Source organism: Diadema setosum, chromosome 7, assembly GCF_964275005.1.
Source record: "Diadema setosum chromosome 7, eeDiaSeto1, whole genome shotgun sequence".
NCBI classification, from domain to species: domain Eukaryota; kingdom Metazoa; phylum Echinodermata; class Echinoidea; order Diadematoida; family Diadematidae; genus Diadema; species Diadema setosum.
In genome coordinates this window covers 7,114,619-7,138,159 of record NC_092691.1, presented here as the reverse complement: position 1 = coordinate 7,138,159, position 23,541 = coordinate 7,114,619, and the positions used below count along the sequence as shown (strand labels likewise).

The 23,541-nt window shown below is 38.1% G+C and overlaps 1 protein-coding gene across 1 annotated transcript in view; it reads left to right on the top strand.

The window, feature by feature from the left end:
* The window catches only part of LOC140230334 (repulsive guidance molecule A-like), a 139,846-nt gene that overhangs the window by 11,243 nt on the left and 105,062 nt on the right, over positions 1-23,541 (top strand). The window contains exon 2 of the mRNA XM_072310485.1: positions 19,805-19,864. Coding sequence (XP_072166586.1) covers positions 19,805-19,864 — 60 coding nt within the window. The remainder of the gene's footprint in view (positions 1-19,804; positions 19,865-23,541) is intronic.

The window sequence follows — 23,541 nt, the reverse complement described above, 5'->3', positions numbered from 1 at the left end:
TCTATCTATTTATTTGTCTTCAGATGAGATGGAGAAGAAATTAATTGTATCAGTGGAGCCTTATAAATTGCTAGGCTTGACTTACAAGTATTCATAATCTGCTATATATGTTCTTTTCATTCTTAACCCTGTGAGTACAGCCACTTTTCTCAACTTGCCATGCTTTTTTCTTCCAGCATTCAGTAATCCGTCCAAACTTAGTCCAGTTGTAAAGTAACCAAGCCCACTAAGGTGACGCAATGTAGATTAGGGGGATTAGATAATCTCTACTCATTGGAAATTAGGTAATCTCTATTCATTGACAATCCGCTTCCAGACATCTCTGCCAATCAGAGAACAAAGAACAGGAAGGGTTGATAAATTCATAAAATTCTGGGGATTATGTCATCTTGGTAACATTCTCTTCACTGCCAAAAGCATGACACGCAATGTCCGCCTCTCTGATTGTCTTCATGCACCGTTCAATCTATCTCTCCAGGCTATCTATCTTTCCACCAATCTGTTCATCTCTTCTGTCCATCCACCTCACTGTATCTCTTTGTTTATTTACTTCTTGTCTCCATCTCCACTTTCTCCTCCCCATCTCATCTTTCTCCTCTTCATCCATTCTGTCTTCTTCTACCAGCTCTGCTTCCCCAATAAATCCGACGCCATCTGCTGGCTGCAATACCCCACTTACCCTACATACTCTTTCCCCTTTGCAGGTGCAGGGGCTATTGATTATCACTGGTCCAGATCTATTGCTGAACTTTTTTCAAGTACTCTTGACATCGTTTTATCGCTCGTCTTACCGGGGGTCGGGGCAGTGCGGGCGAGGGGGAGGAGATTCGGGTTCGCAGCGAGGCGGATCTATAACTTTGGGGGGGACCGTGGAGAGGGTGGGTGGAGAGGGAGAGAGTCCAGTGGTTTTTATTGAAAAGTGGGAGAATGAGAGGGAGGATCTTGCATGAAACATCTGCTGTCTGGGATTGATCGCGCTAAAGATTTGAAAGGGGAAATGTCTCTGCTTCTTCTTCTCTTTTCTTTCCATTTATTTGCACTCCCTTTTAAAGAAGAAGAAGAAGAAATATTGAGGGCGAATTCTTTAGCATGGAGTAGCGTAGCCTGCTCTGCCAAACTGATAGGTACTCCGGATGTGTATGTCTGTATGTGTGAATGTGTGTGCGCTATTATCGTTGTGTATTTAGGGATGATTGCGTTCACATGTTTGTGTGTTTTAATGTTCATTACCATCTGCCTTTCCTGTGATTTTTTTTATATCTCTCTCTCTCTTTCTGATGAATATAACAGGGACTAATTGTATAGGGCCTATCCCTCTCTTGATATGTAGCTATGTTCTTGCTTAATTCATTTGTACATTAATGAAGTGGGGGTTTTTCTCTCTCTCTGTCCTCATTATGCTCTATGCTATTTTTATTTTCTCTCACTCATTGTTCTTCTGTTGCTGCCTGTTTTTTTCTCTTTAATTTTTGACATCTGCTCTCTCTTTATATCTGTGTTATGTTTTTGCTAGTTTTGCGAGCTTTTGGTTTATCAGTCTTTCCACCTCCCTTTGTGATCCAATGATCCTACAAATTGGTCCCTTTATGCAAATATTCATCAATAGAAATATCAAGTTGTTTTTTTGTTTTGTTTTGTTTTGTTTTTTGGGGGGTTAGTTTTGTTCTTTAGGTGATGATTATTTTTTTTCAATGATTGCTGACAATCGTGGAATACTAAATTGTTGTTCTTAGGGCTCAGCTACTTTCAGACCTTTGGTACATCACCTGACGGATTAAATCCAAAGTTCACACTCCAAAGTCTGCCAGAGACCACATAGCCTCTTGTGTGAAACAAATGTAAGGAATAATTACCGGATGCTCATTTCAAATTCATATGTTTGTACTCCCATCCAGATACCAAAATTGTTTTGGTATTATGAGCTTTTCAATCACGGCTCGTTCAAATATTTGTTGTATATCAGTACTGATTAGTTCTTTGAATAGTGATAGGAAATTAGCGCATTTGAGAGCCACTTTAGAAGAACAAGGTGTAGTACTACCAAGCTAAACTGTTTGGAGCCAATTTGCACTCATATCCAATGCATGATAGAGATGATTCATTAACCTTCATGCAAAACAAAACAAAAACAAAAAACAAAAAAGAGAAGATAGACAGCTCAGCACTGCTAACTACAAGGATTTTGCTTTGTTGGTTTTGTGCACTCAGAAATTTCACATTTTGTGCCTTGTAAACTTCGTCATTGTGCTTAGTGTGTACACATGTCTATGTTTTATTGTATTTTTGTATTTGTTGCAATTGGGCTTCGCGTTTGTCTGTTTATATCCCGGAATAATTTAATAAGATTTACAGTGAAATCGTTGGTCAGCCTATACACACTAGACAAGAATATGACTTTTGAGAATGAATTCTGGATTAAGAACTCTGGGTTATGATGATGATGACAACAACAGAGTTTATTGAACACTGCCAATGTATTTCTATGCCTCAGTCAAAGCAAGTGAGAGAGAAAGGAGATTGAAAAGAATGTCAAGTAAAATGTACATCTTGCTTAGTTATTATGTAATAAACTAGTACAGGAAAAATATTCAAATGATATATAAAGTGAAGAGTAGAATTTGCCCTTTCTCTTTCAAAATGAAAAGAATGGGATTACATAGATATAAAGCACCAAAGGTTATAGAGTTTGTTCCCCATTTTAAACTAGATACACAACACACACCGCATTGTAGTAGATTTCACAGTTGTTATCGTATAATTCTTGTTGGGTCACAGATAGCTATATGTAGTAATGATTCCTTATCAGGGTTCCCACAGTCATGGAAAATCCTGGAAAATCCTGGAAAAATTTGTGGTCATGGAAAGTCAGGGAAAAGTCAGGGAATTTTGAAAAATTGTGAAAAGTCAGGGAAAAGTCATGGAATTGCATTTACCTCTTGGCTATGGCAGCTTTCCAGTTTGTCGTGTCTTGCAACTCTCATACTCTGTGATCATACTCTGCTATTATAATTGGTGTTCATGATTTCCATTTTTCCCAGTTTTGTGACATCCCAAATTCTACATAATTCCCAGGACATATACTAATGATAATAATTGTACATGTCATGAGTAAGAAAGTGGGTGGAACGGATGGCTGTGAGGGGAGGTGGAGGCCATCATAACATGTCTGATTTTGGAAACCGTGCCAGAAAGGAAGTCATGGAAAGCAGCAATTTAGTCATGGAAAAGTCATGGAATTCTGTTTTCAAATTTCTGTGGGAACCCTGCTTATACATGTGATGAGGGTATTATTTTACAGGAGTTGATAAATCATCAGGAGAATTATGAATAAGATGCAAGAATGAGTAGGAATTCAGCATTGTATCATGACCTTAAAGGGAGGGTATAGTTTTGGTTGAGATGGGAATTCAGATCTTAACTTTTTGTGAGATAATTGGAAACCACTTCTAAATATTAAAAAGCTACAATTCTAAAAGGAATTCAAAGTTTATGTAATGAAAATTGGTTTTAAAATGCCTGAAATATCTTTTTAGCTCCCATCTTAATCCAGCATTCCACCATTAAGAAGTTGTTTTTGCATTCTTTCCCACCTGTGAAACAGTGAAGGCTGTTTCCACCTGTTTATTTTTCAGTATTACCTTTGAATTCATAGTCCCACCCTTTGATTTTTATGTGCCTATATCATGGTGTCATAAAATGGCCCTAAAAACCCTGATCCATGGCCAGGTTCCTGCCAGAGTTGCCATCTTGGCACTGACCTCAAAAATGCATCCTAGCTCATGTTGTGGCGATTTTTTTTTTTCACATCTGCTATATCATATTCTTCTTTGAAGTGTGTGCTAAGCACAAACCAAGAAGAACTTCGATATAAAGCATCGTGATTGTTAATTGCAGGTGGATCATACACCCAATACCACAACACTGCACTTATCTGCAAGGGATTGTAATGTTTGCCATGAGGAGGGACATTTTTCTTTGATTACGAATTACAGAAGAAAGTTTTATATAAACCTCTGTTCACTAGCTGTTCTGCAGTACTTGTGTGCATGTTATGATAATGTAGCAATCTTTCTATAAGAGTTTATAAGTAAGGAAATAAGTATGTAAGGACATGAGTACACTCTCAAATTGTATAAATGTTACAATCTTTAGAAATATGCCCATTTCCATATTAGTAGGACTAAGAATAAAAAGTATAAAGTGTTTACATTTGTCCCATGATTTTGCCTACTGGTAATTTTCTAAACTGGGCTGGAGCTTGTGTGATACATTCAGATTACATACCATATGAGTTTTCTCTCTGACAAAAGTTTAGCCAAATATACTAATTTTGTTGCATAAGCGTAGACATATTAATGTGTTCATTTCTATAATCGTGGGGTTGAATAAAGTTATACAACTTTTATCCCATGATATCTCCCATTGATGATTTTCTAAACTGGACATGAGTTTGTGTGATACATTCAGATTACATGAATATTTCTTTTAGAAAAAGACATCCGGTGCTTTCCCAGGTATTTCTTGGGTTTAACCCTTTCAAGCCCAACGATCTTTGAATGCCACTGACATTATGCATGAGTCGGTCGTCAGAGGTGCTCTCAGAGTTAACCCGTTGAGGACGGGCTGATTTTGCTACAACACACATTTCCCATAGACACTGGCCCGAGTGTACTAGGGACTCACCCTTAGCGGGTTAATTGACAAACTGCCATTGCCAGCTAATGCATGCACAACAAACAGATGATAGACACTATTCTTTTTAAGGACTGTCTAACAAAAAATACCTCCCTCATTTGTTCTATTTCTTTTCTTTCTTGCTTTTCTTACCTTTCCAACCTTTTTACTCCCGTTTCTCTACCCTGACAAACCTTTTTAGGTCAACACGCATGGTAAACTGTAAATTCTACACATTTGAACAGATTATATGATTTCATATGCTGTAGCTCTTGTAATCAGCTATCTTCTAAAGGTACAATTTACCTTTGGGAGCAGTGATTTTAAAAAATGTTCGAGATATCACATTTGATGCATATGTGTAGGTCCGTTGTATCACAGAACTTCCTTCCATGTAAAAATTTTTCAATAAAGCCTAAAATATAAGGAGATATCACTATTTTTTTTCAACAAACCATAACTGTAGACAGTTAAAGGGTGTGTACAGTTCTGGTCGAGGTGAGGATTTAGCTTTGAACATTTTGCGAGATATTCAGAAATCACTCTATGAGGTGTCAAACAGCATGCAGTTCTAAGGGGTATCAAAAGTTTATTCGATGAAAATCAGTTTTGAAATGGCTGAGATATCCAAAAACAAAGTGAAACAAAGAGATCCTAATAAAGTTGTGGCATGTCGCCTTTTATTATTAGCACTTTTTTGGATATCTCAGCCATTTGAAAACCAATTTTCATCAAATAAATGTTGAATCCTTCTTAAAATTACATGCTCTTTCATATTTCATAAGAGGCTTTTCATTATCTCACTTAGGAATGTTCAAAACATAAATCCCCACCTCAACCAGTACTGTACAGTCCCTTTAATCTAGAAACATTTTTATTATAACTATTGTTCACATTTTGTATATTTAACAACACTTAACATTAATTATACTGAATCAAATTTTTGCATTGGTTGTTTCTATCCCTATCTCACATTTTCGAACTATTTTGAAGCACTAAAGCTGGGTTTTTGTTTCATCTGCAAATGGTAAATTATGCCTTTAATTTTCTGTGCACTGTTGAAGATAACTGTGCATGCATTATTTATGTCACATTCATTGTTGATAAGTATGATAGGACTGGATACATGGTTGCTAAGGGCAACTAATGTTTCGAAACTGGGCACACAAATTGAATGAAATCATATATGAAAGGATCCCTGCTTTCTAACAGTAAAAAGTTTAGCTCAAAGAGGAAAGTATGAGGGACAGCCATTGATGGCACATTTTTTTTTTGCTCAGTAACATTAGAAAAGTGATGAATGAATCTAATTTTCCATCATTGCTGCATCGCCATTCACATTATATAGCGGAGTTAAGTCATTTGAGTGATCTATCACCAGGGGACTTAATGAAGTGAATTCAGGCAAGAAATCATCACCATTCAGCTCCCATTTCACTCCATTGTTTGTTCCCGCCAGGCGAAAAATTACAATTTGATTGCGACAAAAGCACCCCCAAATATAAATTGCCAATTTCTCTCACCACGAACGTGGAAGACTGGCCACGAACCAATTCTTAGCCACACCTCACCGCAGCTCCTCTCGGGCATTAAAAAAGCTGCCATTATGACCGTGCAAATAAATAGTTGGGTTGTCGGCCAAGATCTGAGGATAGCTGTAACCATTTGTCGTTCCTCTGGTCACTGTTTATATCAATTCTTTTTTTAATTTAAGGTTGAGGTGTTGTGTGGAGGAAAAGGAATGCTCAGTTGCCGTCATTTCTAAATAGCACCCTCATCATTATGTCCCCTCTCCAAGATGCAGATGTATTTTAAAGTGCTACTTCACAGTTGTTCTTTATTCAAATGCTGAAATTTAAAAAGAAATAGAATAGAAGAAGATTCATCAACACTGGACTTACAGAATTAGATTCTTTTTTTAATTTTTGATTGTTTATAAAGATTGTAAAGCTTCTGGTGTTTTTATGAAATATTGACATCCAACATCCTTCCTTTCAAATCAGGTGAGGTAATGATAACCTCACACGTCACCCATTGACTTATATATCACCTTATTTGTATACAACTATGTAGTTTCAAACAATATCACAAACATGTAAAGCTTTAATAACTTCATAACTTTCATATCTATTTCCCCAAATTTGACTTCTGTAATTTGGTCTGGTTGCCTGATATACATCTCTGTATCAGAAGTCAGTGTGTCTTGATGTGGAATTGCCCTTGAAAACAGCCAAATAAGCAGAGATATAGAGCTTGGTGTATTGGTACTGAGAATTTGAGGTTTAGACTTAGATAGAAGCTAGTATGCTCTTTCCTGGTTGCCCCATGAATCATGCTGGAGCTGTATCCCAGAAAACCGGGACAATAATGTATCTATTGTTTGTGGTTTGATTCCAGATTAATATTTCAACTTTGTCCACATATAATCACAGGGATGATTTGAACTTATTGATCTGTTTTGTATCTTATCTATTTTTTTAGAAATCTCTATTTGCCAAATGTATTTTACCATGTACAGTTCATGTTTGCTGTCATATCAGGGCCATGTAATTGTTGCCATTTTCTGTTCTCCATATGTAGGGGTGGATCATACCAACATGATAGACTTGAACCCCTTGTCCTCTGGAGGACAAGGGGTCGAAGTATTCCCTATCTCACCTGAACTCCACACTCACATTCCATGATACCTTACCTAAAAGTTGCCCTCTACATCTGCATCTTCCTGTCTCATCCTTTTATCTATTGCCCTCCACTCCCCCTTCTTCTCTATCACCCCATCCAATCTTTGCCTTTCCTCCATCCTATCTCATCCCTATCACATCCCATCTTACCCCACCTCATTACACCTGTCCACCTCTTTCCTTACCTGTCTTCCCCTCCTACCACACCCCACCCTCTTTACCACATTATAACCTCTCCACTCCTTCACCTCCCTTCCCTAGTCTACCTAGCCTTTTGACAAGGCCCCATTGCTCTGTGGTGGTAAGAAAAGCATGCCCATACCAGCGCAACAGCACAAGGGCCTTTTGAGATCTGCTTCACACATTAGTATTCATGACTGCAGGAACACCACTGAATAATCATATTCACAAGTTCAAGTCAACCAATGAAATTGCACATTGCCCACATCATCTGTCTTGTCGTTGTCCAGCTTGTTCGCATGATTCATCCACCATATGCAAATCAGGTATGGGGGCAGACCGACACTCACATTGGTCAATTTATGCTACCCGATTCATGTAGCAAAAGTCAGTAATTCAATGGGCTAATATTAGGATGCGAATCAGATCTCAAAGGCCCTCACGCTTTCGCACTCATGATCAGCTGGGCTTGCTTCGCTCACTCTCATTCATTCCCCACCATACAGCAAGAGGGCCTTGGCAAAAGGCTACACCACCCTCTCACCATTCGCTTAGCCTTTTCGTCCCAACCCACCTCAAAGTTTTTTTGGTATCTTTGCCCAATTGCAGTGACTCATATTCTGGCTCCAGTGGTGGGACAATTTATGATTGGTGTTAATGCCTTAGATTTCTTCCATTCCAGCCTTGGTTCTCTTATTTTTTCCCCTCCTCTAGAGTCTGAATCGAAATGGGTCTAAACTCACACCAAGTTTATACTACAGGTGATAAAATGGTAGTATATGGTGCCCTGAGATTTTATAGTGTTTGCCATATAAAACGGGCGAGCCGGTCAAATTCTCTTTTACATGCATTCGAAAACCGACATTTGTCTGCACTCTGTACTTCCATGTCTGTCAGCTGGAAGACCACTGGCTCTTCACACTCAAGCTTGTTGTCCACACTCTCATGTATGGCACTGCCATGCAGAGACAAATTTAGCAGTGTCCTTTCGAAAACAGGCTCCTTCTTAATGACATTGTTTGCCTTTATGAAACGCACACTGTCACGTGCATATGACCTCTCACCGCAAAACCTGGACTTGGTCAGGCACATCCCCTGCGAAAACTTTCATCGGTCCCATCATTAAAGGGGAATTCTGGGCCAGTCATAAGTTAGTCTGATGAGAAAGAGTACCGGTACAAGCACAACAGAGAAAATTTGATCAAAATTGGAGAAAAATAAGGGAAGTTATGACATTGTTAAGAAGTTTCTCGAATTCTGCAAAACAGTTCCCGTAGAGTTGATGTGAATATGTATCAAATGAGCGAACTGATAATGTCATAACCTCACAATTTTCTATTGATCGTCTGCATAGAGTTAATGAAAATTCAAATTTCTGCTACATTGTATTCAAGTGTGAAAAATAATGTTATTCCTGGTTGACTACCTTCAAAACAATGATCAGTCAGATACATCAGGATTTGAGACTGGGGCATGATTGCATTTGATCAAAAATTAGGAAATTTCATGACTTTATGTACGTACTGTATAGCAATTTGTGAGGGGACGACATCATCAATTCATCATTTGCATATTCATATTGACTATTTTAGGGACTTTTTCATTGTAATTAGCGAAACCTCACAATTTCATAACTTCAGTAACTTTCATCTGATTTTGATCAACCTTTTTGCTGTTGTGCTTGTAAGACTTTACTGTTTCTTTTTAGACTAACTTCTGTTTTTCCCAGATCTCGCCTTTATCAAACTAAAAGAAAGGAAAGTTCCTCCAATTGACATTTAACAAGTAACACTGGAATCATAGCATATAGCTAGATTTGCTTTTATAACAAGAAAAGGTTGTCTGGGAATTTTTTCCTAAGACCAGCTAAGACAGAATTAACCAACCCCTGCCCCTTCCACACCCCTTACCTTTTTGCTGGCGTATATGTCTTGAATTCGTCTGGACAATCAAGATTTGTTTGAGGATGTTTATAGGAAAGATGTAGTTTTTGAAGTGATTTATGGCAGTAGGACCCTATTTCCCTGCATCTGAAATTCATGAATGTTGTATGGAGCATTATAAGTAATATGAAAGAAAGTTTTATATTCTTCTATTCTTCTTACTGCTGAAGATGAGCTTTTGTTGCAACACACATTCTCTGTATGTCCATACCCAAGGATACTCACACTAGTCCAGAGCTTGTTAACCCGTGGAGGACAAGTCCCAAGTATACTTAGGCAGGTGTCTATGGGAAATGCGTGTTGTAGCAAAATCAGTCTGTCCTCAATGGGTTAAGCTATTGTGTACAGGAACTTGTTGACTCACGTGCAAAGTCTACTGGCATTTTAGAAAAATGGAAGGAAAGGGTTAAAGGCACAGGACAGATAGAATGTCTCTATCCATCTTTACTCCTCTCTGCCAGTCCTCTGTCATCAAACTCATTTCTACACAAAGCTCATGATATGGATTTAACCCACTGCATTCTGAAACAATGTGTGCTCTGTATTCAGGGTTACAGTTTGTTGTTCCACTTATTCCAAAGGTTCATTATTCAGAAGGTCCATTAATCCGAAAATGAAATAAGATTCTTTGAAGGTTCATTAATTCGAAGATGAAAATGGTTTGTGGTTCCAAGGGTTTTCTTATCCAAAACAAAATAAGGTTTGTGATTATGAAGGCTGCACCTTCTCTTCATTTCTGGATTAACAAACTTATATTGAATTAGTGTGTTTCACAAAAACAGATCTTCCGAATAACAAAAATCACCTGTATCAAGGAAGATAGGAAGATATCTGTATCCTGAAGACAGTATTTGAAATACCATAAAAAGAGACTCACATACTGGGTGTCTGGCATTTATAACATCTCTACATGTAGGGAGCCAGTCGTAAATCTGATAGATGATAATTTCTGCTCTTACTCAAATAAAGTTCCCCCTTTTTTTCTGAAGTGGGATTGGCAAAAAATGAGCAAGAATAAATGCCTTTGTGTATGTGTTTGTATGTCTGTTGTGTGACATCAAACTGTTCGAACATTGACACAAAATGGTAAATATGAATATAAAGCTTTTCAAGATCTAAGGGCACTTTTTCTTGTCAAAGATTTTTCTATTGCTCACAAAGTTACTGGCAAAACCTGAAAAACCCCTCCAGCCATCATAATTTATACTTTATACATCAAATATTTTGCGAGGTTTTTATTTTCGTGAATTATGCGAGTCGGGTGCTGTTCACCAATTTAAAAACATGCGAAAATATCAACTCTGATCCCTACGTAAATGCAATGTTCACACATACATTTCCGTGCAGTACTTACGTCGCAATTGCGAATTTAACCACTCGCAAAACTGTCAAGAAGTCCCAATTTGCAAAAAAAAAAAATAGACTTGCTAAATATAAATAGATATATAATATCCAGTATGACTTAAAATGCTATCACGAATGACCCAATGTTTATATGATCAGAGCAAAATTCGAACATTTCCTTTATTGTGTGTCCATCCTTGCTCGATTTCTGGACAGTGTGACGCGTGCATAAGGATCAACCTTTGATATCTTTGGATATCATAGATTAATATTTTCTTATATGAAGATGTGAGTGTGTCTGTGTGTGTGTGTGTGTCTGTGTTGTTAGTAGTTAACCAGAATTCAAAGTAAACACTCTTACACATGTCTAAATCAGGAAGTTGATGACAGTATAATTGATTTTTTGGGCAACCCATAATTCCGTTCAACCACAACCACGAGAGAAGAAAAAAAAAAGGGAGAAAGATTACCAGTGTTACAGGCACACAACAGGAAATCATTTATTTTGTGGTGAATTGAATATGTCAAATCCACATGTGTTTATTGTGAAACTCGCAGACTAAATGAACGAAAATGCTCTTTCATTTTCTCCCTTTAAAATCCTGGTGCATTCATACACAAACAGACACATGCGCATACGGTCAAACAATTTTTGAAATTCCTCGAGAGGACTAACAATGAACTCCTAAGTATAGTGATAATGAAGCTTTTTTTTTTTTTTCCTGTCCTGTGGTGCTTGTTCAACTGACAAGTTTCAGAAATGACTGCAATGAATTCTATCCAATTTTCCGGTCCAGTAATGCCGTGGAGTTGGGTTTTTTTTTCCCCCGTCTCTCAATCTGTAGCTCGCTGGAAGCACTGACAATTACCATAGATGACAGTCGGGTTATATGCAGCGTGACATGAAGAATGGACTTGCATTCTCATAATGCATCTGTTTCCTCGAGGGCGGTTGGGGCCGCACCAAACTCAATTTTACCCGCCCAATTATGAAACGTTAGCAAGTCCGGAGTGCATCGTGGTTGACGTGCACAAATTGCGGGTGAAAATTAGCGCCGTCAATAAGGCGTGTCACATGGCGCTAGTGAGCCATTGGTATTGGATTTGGACTCGGTGTCCACTCTCGACTTTGTATGGGCTCACACACCGACATTTTGGCAGTTTGCTAGAAAAATTGAATCAAATTTTTTAATCAGTCACTTGTGTGAAGATATCATTGTTGCATCAGATGTGAGTTCAATGGCTGCATCATGAGAAAGCAGTTTGGTATCTAAGAAGTCTATATCCTGTTTTCAGACACACTCTCTTGTCATTGTGTCAAATATATAAGTAGTTAAAGCCGAAATTAATGTTTTAGGAGAACTTCCCCACTCCCTCCCCACCCAATCCCCCCCCCCCCCCAATAAAAAAGGCAATTTTTTTTTTTCTGGCTGAAATTGAATAAAAGTGAAAGAGCATATCCTGGTCCATGTTGGCTTTATCGAGTAGAGTGAAATAAAGAAGATGGTATAAGTTTAATCTGTCTAGGGATCATTTCTGTAGAGCAAGTCTAGACACATTCACTCAAATAAAATTTTGTCATCTCAGCTATACTTAAATAGGTATTAAAACATTTTAATGTGACCTCAACACACACTTTTGTTGTCAATAATTATGTATTGTTTACAAGAGTTGAAATCTATTCTGTGATATATGAAGTGATGGCAGGTGGGGTTTTTTTTGTGACAAATCCAGTTCTCTTAAAAAAAAATTGTAGGTGAGAAGATCTTCAACTTATTTTGATTTGTTTGAAAATTCATATATTTCAGTATGTCATCTCAAACTTTCCATGAAAGATGAGTCATAAGCAATGAAATAGAATCATTTTGGCTTTTTCTTGCCTTTTTTTTCGGTGGTGAAGCAACCACCAAAGTGTCTTCGGTTCTGTTCTCGTGAAAAGTGTTGAAGTGAGGCCAATTACCTATAAATTGTGCATCGGCGGACAGTTATGATTGCGTGTGGCCATACTGGAATGGCAACAGCTCGTTTATCATTCATGTGCTTGGCGTGACATCTGAATGTGCAACCGGCAACGTCACATGTGCCTCCGGTTTTATTTCACTCCCGATCTGCGTGCACATGTCTCTACGTCTTTGTCTATGTATGCTGATTCATCAAGAGATGGGTTTTTAGAATTTCCCTGCTTCTTTAATATCAATAGAAAATGGTAATATCAGCAAGTCCTGATTCATCGGCAGATTTTATGGTCACTTGAGTGGATATTAAAGACTTAGCCGGGATTCCTTTATCTGATCGGAGCAGAGCACATAAAACTCTCGTTAATGCTATCAAAATCATCTAATTTGAAATTTAAAGCATATGCCATAAAGTTCTCGCTTGATAATTAAAAAAACAGAGAAACTATCTTGAGTTGTAAGCTGGTGCAGCCACAGTAGCTTTATTTTGTCATTAGCAAAAAAAAAAAGAAGAAGAGATATTAGAAATGGAAAATGGGAAGGAAAGTGTTACATCAGAGTAGAGTCTATGTTGAAGCAAACCATTTTCTTACTGTCTGTCTTTTTTTCTTATATTTTTTCAAATAATTTTCTTGGTGCACTTCATGAAGATGGTTGAATGATTCAATGAGATACAGACTTTAATAGGGGTGTGGCATGGGCCAGCTTGGGTTAGAATGGGGATGACAGGCGGTGGGGTGGGCCCAACATTTCATGAGGCCCTGCCATCTTTTTGTTTGCAGTAATGATACTGGCTGTAGTGAAAGTGCATGAGAGAAATGCTAGTCCTATGTTGAGTCAGTTCAGCAGATCTCTACTGTATACACAACTTACAGATTTAACAGGTGTAAGTTTTAGACTCAAGGGAAAAAAATGATCACTGTTCTGAGAACCAATTTGCAGCTTTAACAGAATACTAGCATAGATTTTAAGTGCCTTTTAGAATGATTCTTTCACAAAAAAAAAATATATACCTGCACATCTGCAGTTGGATAAAAGGGAAAAAGAGACAATGAAAATGAATGAATAATGTCTGACTGATACCAGAAGCTGCGAGGAAAAAGTAGTAACAAAAGGTCTGCCTTTGGCAGTAACTTCATCACACCCTTTACTGTCTATAATAGTGCGGCTTCATTGTCAGGAGAAAGAGAAAAATACAGACAGAGAGAAAAAAGGAAAATAGATGTGAAGCTTACACAACTGACATGTCCTTTGTCGTTCTCCTTTCAATTGGAGATGATTTGGTGATCATATAAACATTGCTCTTCCCATACAGCGTCGACACGAAGGGTTTGATCGGATTCTTTTGTTGGTGCGTGTTCGGCATTTCAATGAATTTGGTGGTTCCTTTCATGCAATGCAGGTGTAGCTGAATGCGTTTTCACACCTGGATGAAAGCCCCAGGGGAATATATATCTATATATATATATATATATATATATGTCTATCTTTACCATTCTCTCACGCAGAATTCGTGCGGAAGAAGACACAAACTTTATCTCTCCGATCTGTCTCGTCTGGTCTGTGCCGCTTCAATTCCTCATCGCTTGTACTTTGCTGATTAAAAGTCTGTGTTCTCTCACTTAGGCTATTTTCACACTGGTCGAGAAATGTGATTGCGATGCTGAATTACAATTACAATTACTGTTATGATCAGAATTATTAGAGTCATATATGACCAAGGAAGGCTCAAATTGAATTCTGCAGTTTTGAATTCCAGAGCAAGACAAGGAGGTGTGACTTATTTCAGAGTTCCCATCAATCACTCTATAGCAGTAAGTAGCGTGCACTTTCACTGCAGTCCAAGTATATGAGGAGCATATTTTGTGCTAAAAATATGATTCAAATCACCCTTTGCAGTCCCAGTTAGCATGCACATGGCAAAAAAAAAAAATGTGTCATATGAAACATGATTCTAGTGATGCATAGTTAGAATCAGGATTCAAATCACACACTCTCAGTACATGTGAAAACAGTCGTATAGATGCTATTGTGTGTATCATCTCTGTCATATCAGTTCCTATCATTTCTGTGTGTCATCAGCTTCCTGTCTTCTTTCACCATTAACAGTCCAATTACCTGTTCTACCGACAAGTCTTGATTGATCACTTTAATTCCAATAATGATATGTGGTCTTTCCTTTTATTTGACATTGATAATCATCATTGATGATGTTATGTTTATACTGTCTACCCTGTTGTCCATAATGTTGAAAAATAACATTAATGATATTATATTGTATTGAAATGATGAAAAAGTAGAAATGAAACCAAACAAAACAAACTTTGCTCTGCTTTTTTTTATTTTGTTTTATTAGTTGCTGTATGCGTGTTCTAGTAAACACATACCTCTCTCACTTTATCACTTTATGTAGAGTAAAAGCTTTGTACAGTGAAGATGAAATATCAATGAAGGATGCAATGCTTCCTTTAAAAAATAATCATGTCGTGAGACAAATATCAACAATGTGTCTGTAAAGGGGACACCAAATTTATTCAGTCCTAATCCTGCTAACTTGTTTTCTTGTTATGTGGGTCCTTTTTCCAAGGGAAGAATTCTTACCATTGTGTTGGATAGCTCACAAGGATTTTTTTTTTTTATCTTGTAGGATCATAACAGCTTTGGGCCAGCTCAGTGCAATTCACCTTCTGATCCCCAAACAATTTCTGTCATTTTGTTTCTTTTATTTTTGCTGGAATCTTCATCATTATGGTATCATGTTTTCTATCTTTCGTTTTTATGCACCAATTGCAGATCACTATGACAGATTTGTTCATCCACATGCTCTGCCTGAGGTGACATTTAGAGTAAAGTTTGCTAGAGGCATTACAATGATCCTAGAATACATAGATTGGTTTGAATTTCCTTTCCTTGTGTTACTTAAATCTCAAATTGTGCTTGTTATTTAAAAGTGGGTCATTGATTCTTCTTTTCAGTTACAAAAAGAAGGCAAATTCCAAGAATGTTTTGCACCTCTCACGCAGAATTCTGTACCGAAACTGTGAACAAAAGCTTTTGATTCAATTTTAGCTGTTGTTAGTTGTTTCTTCAAAGGTGATTGACTAGAAGTTTCTTCAAAAGTGCACTGCAATAGGGCACATTGATATCTTGACTTCAATATGAAAAACTGAAGAACTGTATATGTCATAGGTCTGTTCAGCATTAAAAAAAAAGTTTCACAAAACATGACTTGTGACACGATTTATTTTGAATTTGTGATCCAAGAACCACAGAGACAAAATGAGAAATAAGTGTTATCTCTTTTAAGAGAAAAAAAAAAGTGATTTGTACTATCTTGGAGATGACATGAATTAGATATCTGTTGTAGTAAGGAATATTTTGGCTGGTTGGACTTGGTAAATGTGCAAAGATTAGAATGCCACAAATATATCGCGTATGCATTATGTGATTGTTGGGCATTAATTGACACATTTCTGAGAGCTCTGATCTAACCTTCAGATTTATTGGCTTTTCTAGCCTAGAATGAACATCATGTGATGAGATGGTGACTGTATTGTTTGATTCTTTTTTAAACGAAAGTCCATTTCTCAGTCTTCCCCTCTTAACGCCACAGTTTCATTTCATATAACACATAGCTTCAAATGAGTCCATTTATGTGACAGCACGTGACCTGGTCAGATCACATATTTTGATGCAGTGTTATTTGTGTCCTCATAAATGCTGTAATCAGAGGTTTGATACTGCTTTAAGATCACACATTCAGACACGCACACAATAAAATGTTTCTGTTACACAGCTTTTACATCATTATTCTGTAGTGAACACAGAAATTAAGCTATTTCCAATTTTCTTTGCAACATGACCTCTCGTTTTTGGGCAAAGATGTTAACTTTTGTGCAATGAACAGAACTTAAGCAATCTTGTACCCCTTTCAGGTAATCGCGGTTCAATTATCCGCATCCAAATAATGCGGATGAAGTAGTCAAAATCGCGTTCATATATCCCATGAAGTGCGCACTACTTTTACGAGCACCCGTTCATATAATGGTGCGAAGGACGGAGTTATTTGTCATGGTTATGGCGCACGCCTCTACTGCGTATACTATAACTCACGTGTATGCACACCTCTCGCGCGCTCAAGCTCAGCAATCAGCGGTTGTGCGGGAAATCGAGTGACCTTTGACCGAATTGTGGAATGTTAGTGCGGATAAGTCGTAAAACGCGTTCATGTATTCTCGATCTACTCCTCATGCTGCAATTATGCGCATAATAGCAGCATCAAAATAATGCGCACTTTTCTACTCCTCTCCCGTTCATGTAATCGAAATTTTACGACTTGTGCTCCTATTATCCGCATCCACGATTACCTGAAAGGGGTATTGGTGACCTTCACATACATATGATTTGATTTTTTTTTTTTTAATCTGTAAATTTCTTTTTTTGCCAGTTATGTGATGAAATAAAAAAAGTTTTGTTGAATAAAAGAAAAAATATATATATATATGTTTCATCTCCGAGTGAATCCACTATCGTGCTGAGACAAAAGACTGTCGTAGAAATCACATTTTTCATCCATCCACAGGATTGCACCTCATCTTATCTGAGATCTGACCTATGACCTGACACGCCCAAGCCCATTTACCCCCCTCCTTTCTTCCCCTGTCCTCCCTGCTCACCTCTTCTTAAGGCTAATCCCTCGTGATGGCTCCGCAAACAAGATGCTTCCAAGACCCTTTTCACACCTTTACACAAAGAGCCCCCCTTGCCCGTATACTGCACAGATTCCAGGAGTCTTACACCCAGAAAATCTGATCTAGTGTCTTCCACAGTGGAAGCATGTTTACAACAGCAATATGCAAATATGCAATGAATATCTTAAGACATCTGTGATGTATTATGTGTATTCCCTCTGCAAGTATATGCACTTTATCAGTACTTGAGATTTGCTTACATGATCTATGTGTTTCACTCCCTTCCTTTTAAAACTAGACTCTTGAAGACTGCTTGCGTAGCCATGTATCTATTTAATCTAGATTAACATGCAAGGTTTTACAGGACGTAGGTTTTTTAGCCAGATTTGTTTTCAGAATTGTTAGATGCAAACACAATCCAAACTTTGCGGAGGTTAAGAAGACTTACACATAAAAATGTTGAAGGATAGAATAATGAATGAATAGAAGCAGTTACAGCTATGATATGCTTAATGGCTACAATGCATTCAACCCTAGTAGCATTGAACTAAATGATTAAGTTAGTATTACATCTTCCAAAATATATAAAATGCCAATATGATTAGAAATGCAAATTATATACAGTACATGCAATCAGTGTGCTAAACCACCAACAGAATCCAAATCCTATGGTAACCATTCACTGTAAACCCTCTCCTCCATAATAATTACATGTTGAGATTATGATTAACATTAAATTCTTGTGTTATATGATATTCCGGTATGTGCTAGTAATTAGTGATAGTATACCCTTTTTTTTTTCTTTTGCTACACATAGTCTGCTGAAGTTACGTTTCTTAATCCTTATATTACAAGAACATTGTAAATGTACATCAGTGTAACTTGGGTCTAGTATGAACAGTGGGAGCACAAAAAACTGGCATTGTTCATTTTGATTAAATTAATTTGATTAAAGGTTTATGTTTACCATTGGGAGCAGTGATTTAAAAAATGTTCAAGATATCACTTTTGATGCATATATATGTGTAGGTCTGTCGTATCGCAAAACACCCTACCATATAAAATTTCTGCAATAAAGCCTAAAATATAGGGAGATATCAGTATTTCTCTTAATAAACCATGACTGTGGACAGTTTAGTCTGGAAACATTTTTATTATATCTATTGTTCACATTTTGTTTATTTAACAGTACTTATATACAGATTAAAATTTTTACAGTGGTTGTTTCTATCCCTAATTCACATTTTAGAACTATTTCAAAGCACTAGTGCTAGGATTTTGTTTCATCTGCAAATGGTAAATTATGCCTTTGAAGTAAATTGTAGGATATGTTTCACTTCACAGGGGGTAGTTTTAAGAAATTTTGTTCCTCATCCTGACCTAGGAGATTAAAACAAATAACTACAGACAAGAGCCCCTGCAAGAAAACAGTTATATTTGCATCTTACAGTACTGTGCCGTAACTCAGAACAATTCCTTGTGAAAAGCTCCCTCCTCAGTGTGTGTGTGTGTGTCTGTGAAGCTCGCATTGACACACCTGTCTCGCACCCCGACCGTGTACTTTATTGGCAGATTATGTGCTAAAAAAGAAGGCCCAGATATCACCCCCTCATATGCACGAAACAAAGAGGGGACATTGAATTCCAGTTTGCGATGGTGTCGGCGCCAGATGAAAGGCCGGCTGGCGGTGCGTTCATTTGGCTGTTGACCCGGTAATAACTCCTTTTATGATGCCAAACCTAACACCTCAGTGTCAAAACGCTGTTGTTTGGGCCCTGTTGGTATGCTGTGAGGAATTTGCCTTCGGTCTGGGTGACAATTAGAAGTACCAGGTATGCAGGTGTGAGGTGTGATCAGGAATTAGGGTTTGTTTCTTTGAAGCTAACTATTCGTCAAATGCAATGACTGAGCGCCGCTGTTTATTTGTCAGTCACGTATGGGGATACATTTACGTCCTAATAGAAATATTGAGAAGAATTTTCCTTTCATACTACACAACCAAGGCATCATTATTTTGCATCTTAAAATACCTGTACCTCTTTTTACTGAACATTAATTGTATGAGCCAGCAATAAAGTTTCATTGAATGCAGTCAATGCATTTAACACTGCTAGGTCATCAACCTTTTACATGTACCTTACATTTTGCATTTTGTGATATGTTTGCCTTATAAAGCCATTCTTCATTTTCTTGGAAGCATTTCAGAAATTGGAAAGCAAGTTAATTGACATTGCCTCTATGTTAAAAAGTAGGGGCTGAGCTTTTTAATGCATACTGTGATATGACAATGGTAATCTAACATACAAATTTATTTTCATTTAATTCATTTTCTGTAGGTTGCTGCCCATGTATTACACATCAAACCACCCCATCTGCCCGTCACAGCCAAACATCAGGTAAGCAGAGCAACCAATGATTATGTGAATATGCCAATTCCCATTATATCATATATTTCATATAACATAATAGTGATTGTCTCCTGTAACAGAGAATGGTCAATTTACAATTGTTTTAACCCGTTGAGGATGAGTATACTCGGGCCAGCGTCAATGGAAAATGTGTGTTGTAGCAAAATCAAACCGTCCTCAACGTGTTTACCTTTCTTGTCAGTCACAACATAATCAAAATTAATGCATCGTTCCAAAGCCACGACACACATGAATTACAGTTTTATTGCAAAGAAGAAAGATGGCTGGTGGTGAAAGAGGGCATCCGCTGCATCCAATCAACACCCCTGAAAACTTTGTGGAGGAGGAGCCAAACATCTGTGAAGATGTTCTCCCAAACAGGGCGTGGCCATTGGATGGATGGTATAATCCCCCTGCTGGAGGTATAATAATAATGCACAAAGAATAGACATTTTATTTCATCAGTCTGTCTATCATGATAGGTGGTATCCTCTGGGTCATATACAGCATGACAGATTGCATTTTGATAAGAATCTTAGACATCATTGGCTTTGGCCATCTTTTCTTTGCTGCTGCCCCTCTTTCTCAGTTTCTCTTATACACTCACATGTGGCAAAGCTTTTCAGGGAGCAGCACAAATCTGTGCTTCAGTCCCTTGTCCAGTAGTGGTCAAGTGTAAAGTGACACCACTAGTGATCAGCAGGTGATAGGGTGGCCGCAAAAATTGTGAGATGCTCGGCAGGAATGATGCGCCGATGACAGGCCGGATGCTGGAGTGATGCGCTCCAGGGCCTGTGATGTGAAAGCAGGCTTTGATGCAGAGGAATGAAAGATGAGTGTAGTCTCCTCAAAGGCTGTTATATCTTATTCTTAAAATCACAGTACTGTTTCACTGTTAAACTCATTGAGAGAAGCAATGCATTTTCTCTTTTCCCTGTGTTAGTTTATAAGAGTAATGCAAGAAGATGTCTTGCGCTGAGGCTATTCAAATAAGATGAGCACACAGGCAGATGGCATAGAGTGATGGCGATGAGACGAACAGTTAGTGATTTGAAAAGAGTGAGGAGAGAATTTAGTGTTCTTGTTTGTGATTTTTCAACACTCATCTACTGCAGATACCCACTCCTGCCATTGATACTCATTTTGATAGCAGGGAAAATTGCCTTTGGTTCGAAGTAGAAATAGAAACAAATCAGTCCGTAGATGTCAACAAAATTATCCAAAATTATTAGAATTACAGTGAAAAAAAAAGAAAAGTAGTTATGATAGTGATCATAAGATACTGATGAAATGATTGTGGTGCTTCTTTTGTTGAGAAATAGATGAAATGGCAGAAAATTAGATTCTACATTAGTAACAGAAATGTTCATAGCATATTTGAATTTGCTTGAATCATTTAGGTACACAAGCACTTTTTTATAAGAGTGGTGAACGAAGGGAAGGAATAAGGAATTATGACCATTCTTTTGAGGCAAGTATCTAATGATGGGCTGAAAATGATTTTCCCAAGAGGATTGTTACCAAATCAGGAAATTACTTGGTAAGATCCCAGGGTTCGAGCACAACACAGAACAGACCAGTCAGGAGAAGGTGATGCTGAAGAGTGAATTGTTGAAGATGAACAACAACTGACAAAGTAGGGCAGCATGGAGTGTAGATGGATGGCTGGAGGAGAGGAGGAAAAGAAAGAAGATGAGGCGTACCAGACAAGAGGAGAGAGAACGCCGTGAGACCGGCCTCCGCTTCCTCCTGTCAGGTCTGATCCGCATCCCGCTGGGTTACCGCCTGGATCTTCCTATCAACACCTTCCCTCACACGCCGCTGCCGGATTAAAATGGACGCCAAAATTGGGAGAGCAACGGCCCAGCATAGTCTACAGACAAGCTCCTCTCTTCCTCCTATCTTACATCTGTTCCTCTTCTAGCTGGCAATGCAACTCCCTCCCCCCCCCCCCCCCCCACCCCATCATTATCACTTTTACCCCCCCTTCCTCCATCAGTCCAGTTCCCATGTGTGTCTTTGAATTCACAGTTCCATAACCTGCTTCATACAGTGCACCGTTTTCTTTTGATTGCTCCATGCTCCAGTAATTTGAGTAATTAGACGCATAAAAGATCTGTCAAATTTAACCGTAAGTTCTCTCTTCATTTACTATGAAGTGACAATTAAGGGATTTTTTTTTCCATACCTGAAAAAAATAGACTTAATTAGAATGAACTTCAATGCAAGAAGCAAATGAGAAACAAAAAAAGCAATAAATATTATGTAATATAACTACAGATTTTATGTGAAGAAAGCAAATAATGGGCAAAATTAAAAAAAAAAAAAAATGCAATGACAGGTTCACCTTAGGATGGTTGTGAGTTGACCCTCTCCAAACCATCATCTTAAACTTGCAGTATATATAAGTGTGTTATTAGTGGTAAGGTCAGAGGTCAAGATCCCTGTAAGACAACCCATCAACCACTGACTTTCTGGCACTCAAATGGTCACAGAGTTACCAAAAGTGACAAAACTATTGATGAGCTTTTTGCTTTTATTTACATATGCTTTCACATGAACAATTTTCTCCCAGAAATAGATTCTTCCATGAATGGATTTCTTAGAGTTATTGAATTAATGATGAGATGTGGAATAGTCAGTGCAGAAATAATGATTTCAATTAAATGATAACAGTAAAGATTATAATTTAGACATTGGCAGCATAATCATCAGTGTAGTTATTGCTCACAAGATCATGATATCCATGTGAATGTTATCTCTTTAGGGTGGTGATGATGATGATGTAATTGCTGTCATCACAAAATTCTCATTGTCTTTGTCGCTGAAATCACAAGTTATCACAAGTAGATGAATTAGAACCATTGAACTCATTGTCACCTCTGCTAGATGTGATCAAAACAGTGAGAGATACATCAATACTTCATGCAGCAGATACACGGCCTTTTCAAATCAAACATATCAGTTTGCTCCTCCTTTCTCTTCCCTTGTTCACATGACCAGCATACATTCAGTACTTCATGTCTTGAGTGCTTTGCTAGAGGTGTGAAATAGAGACTGTTATCACAGCTTTGTATTAGGGTACAAACACAGGGTCGTGCGGGGACAGGTTCTTTTCCTTTCTCTCTTCTTTCTCATGTGGTGAGAAGAGCACAGCGGGAGAAGAGAGAGAAATAGACAAATCAGATCTCCTGACGGGCCAAAGATGCATCGTCGTGTCGTCGTAAGCAAAGTGATGGAGAGGCAAGAGTTGGGCTGGTATTGGAGGAATGCCGAGCGCCAGACACGTCGAGCGGCCGTGACATTCTCCGGCTCGCCAGGTGCTGTTCGGATGCCTGGCACCGCTGGGCCTGCCTCCTTGCAATGCAAGTCCCGAGCTCGGCGGGTGCCGTCTGGGAGATCCAGCGATGAAATGTCAGCCGCAGCAGCGCGGATCTGTTGTTGAAAATTGTTTAAAGTCGGCGAGCCTTTCGTGGGCACGAGACCGGGACATTCATTCCGTGTCGAAAGAGGCATTCAAATGTGCTCATTAAAAAGGTATAATTCATTGTTAAAGCTTACGGGGTGTGACATGAGAAAGTCATCAAGCTGTCATGTCGGGATTCTGATGGAACATCACTTCTTTAACCCTTTCAAGACTAGATGAAAAATCTGAATATGTCAGG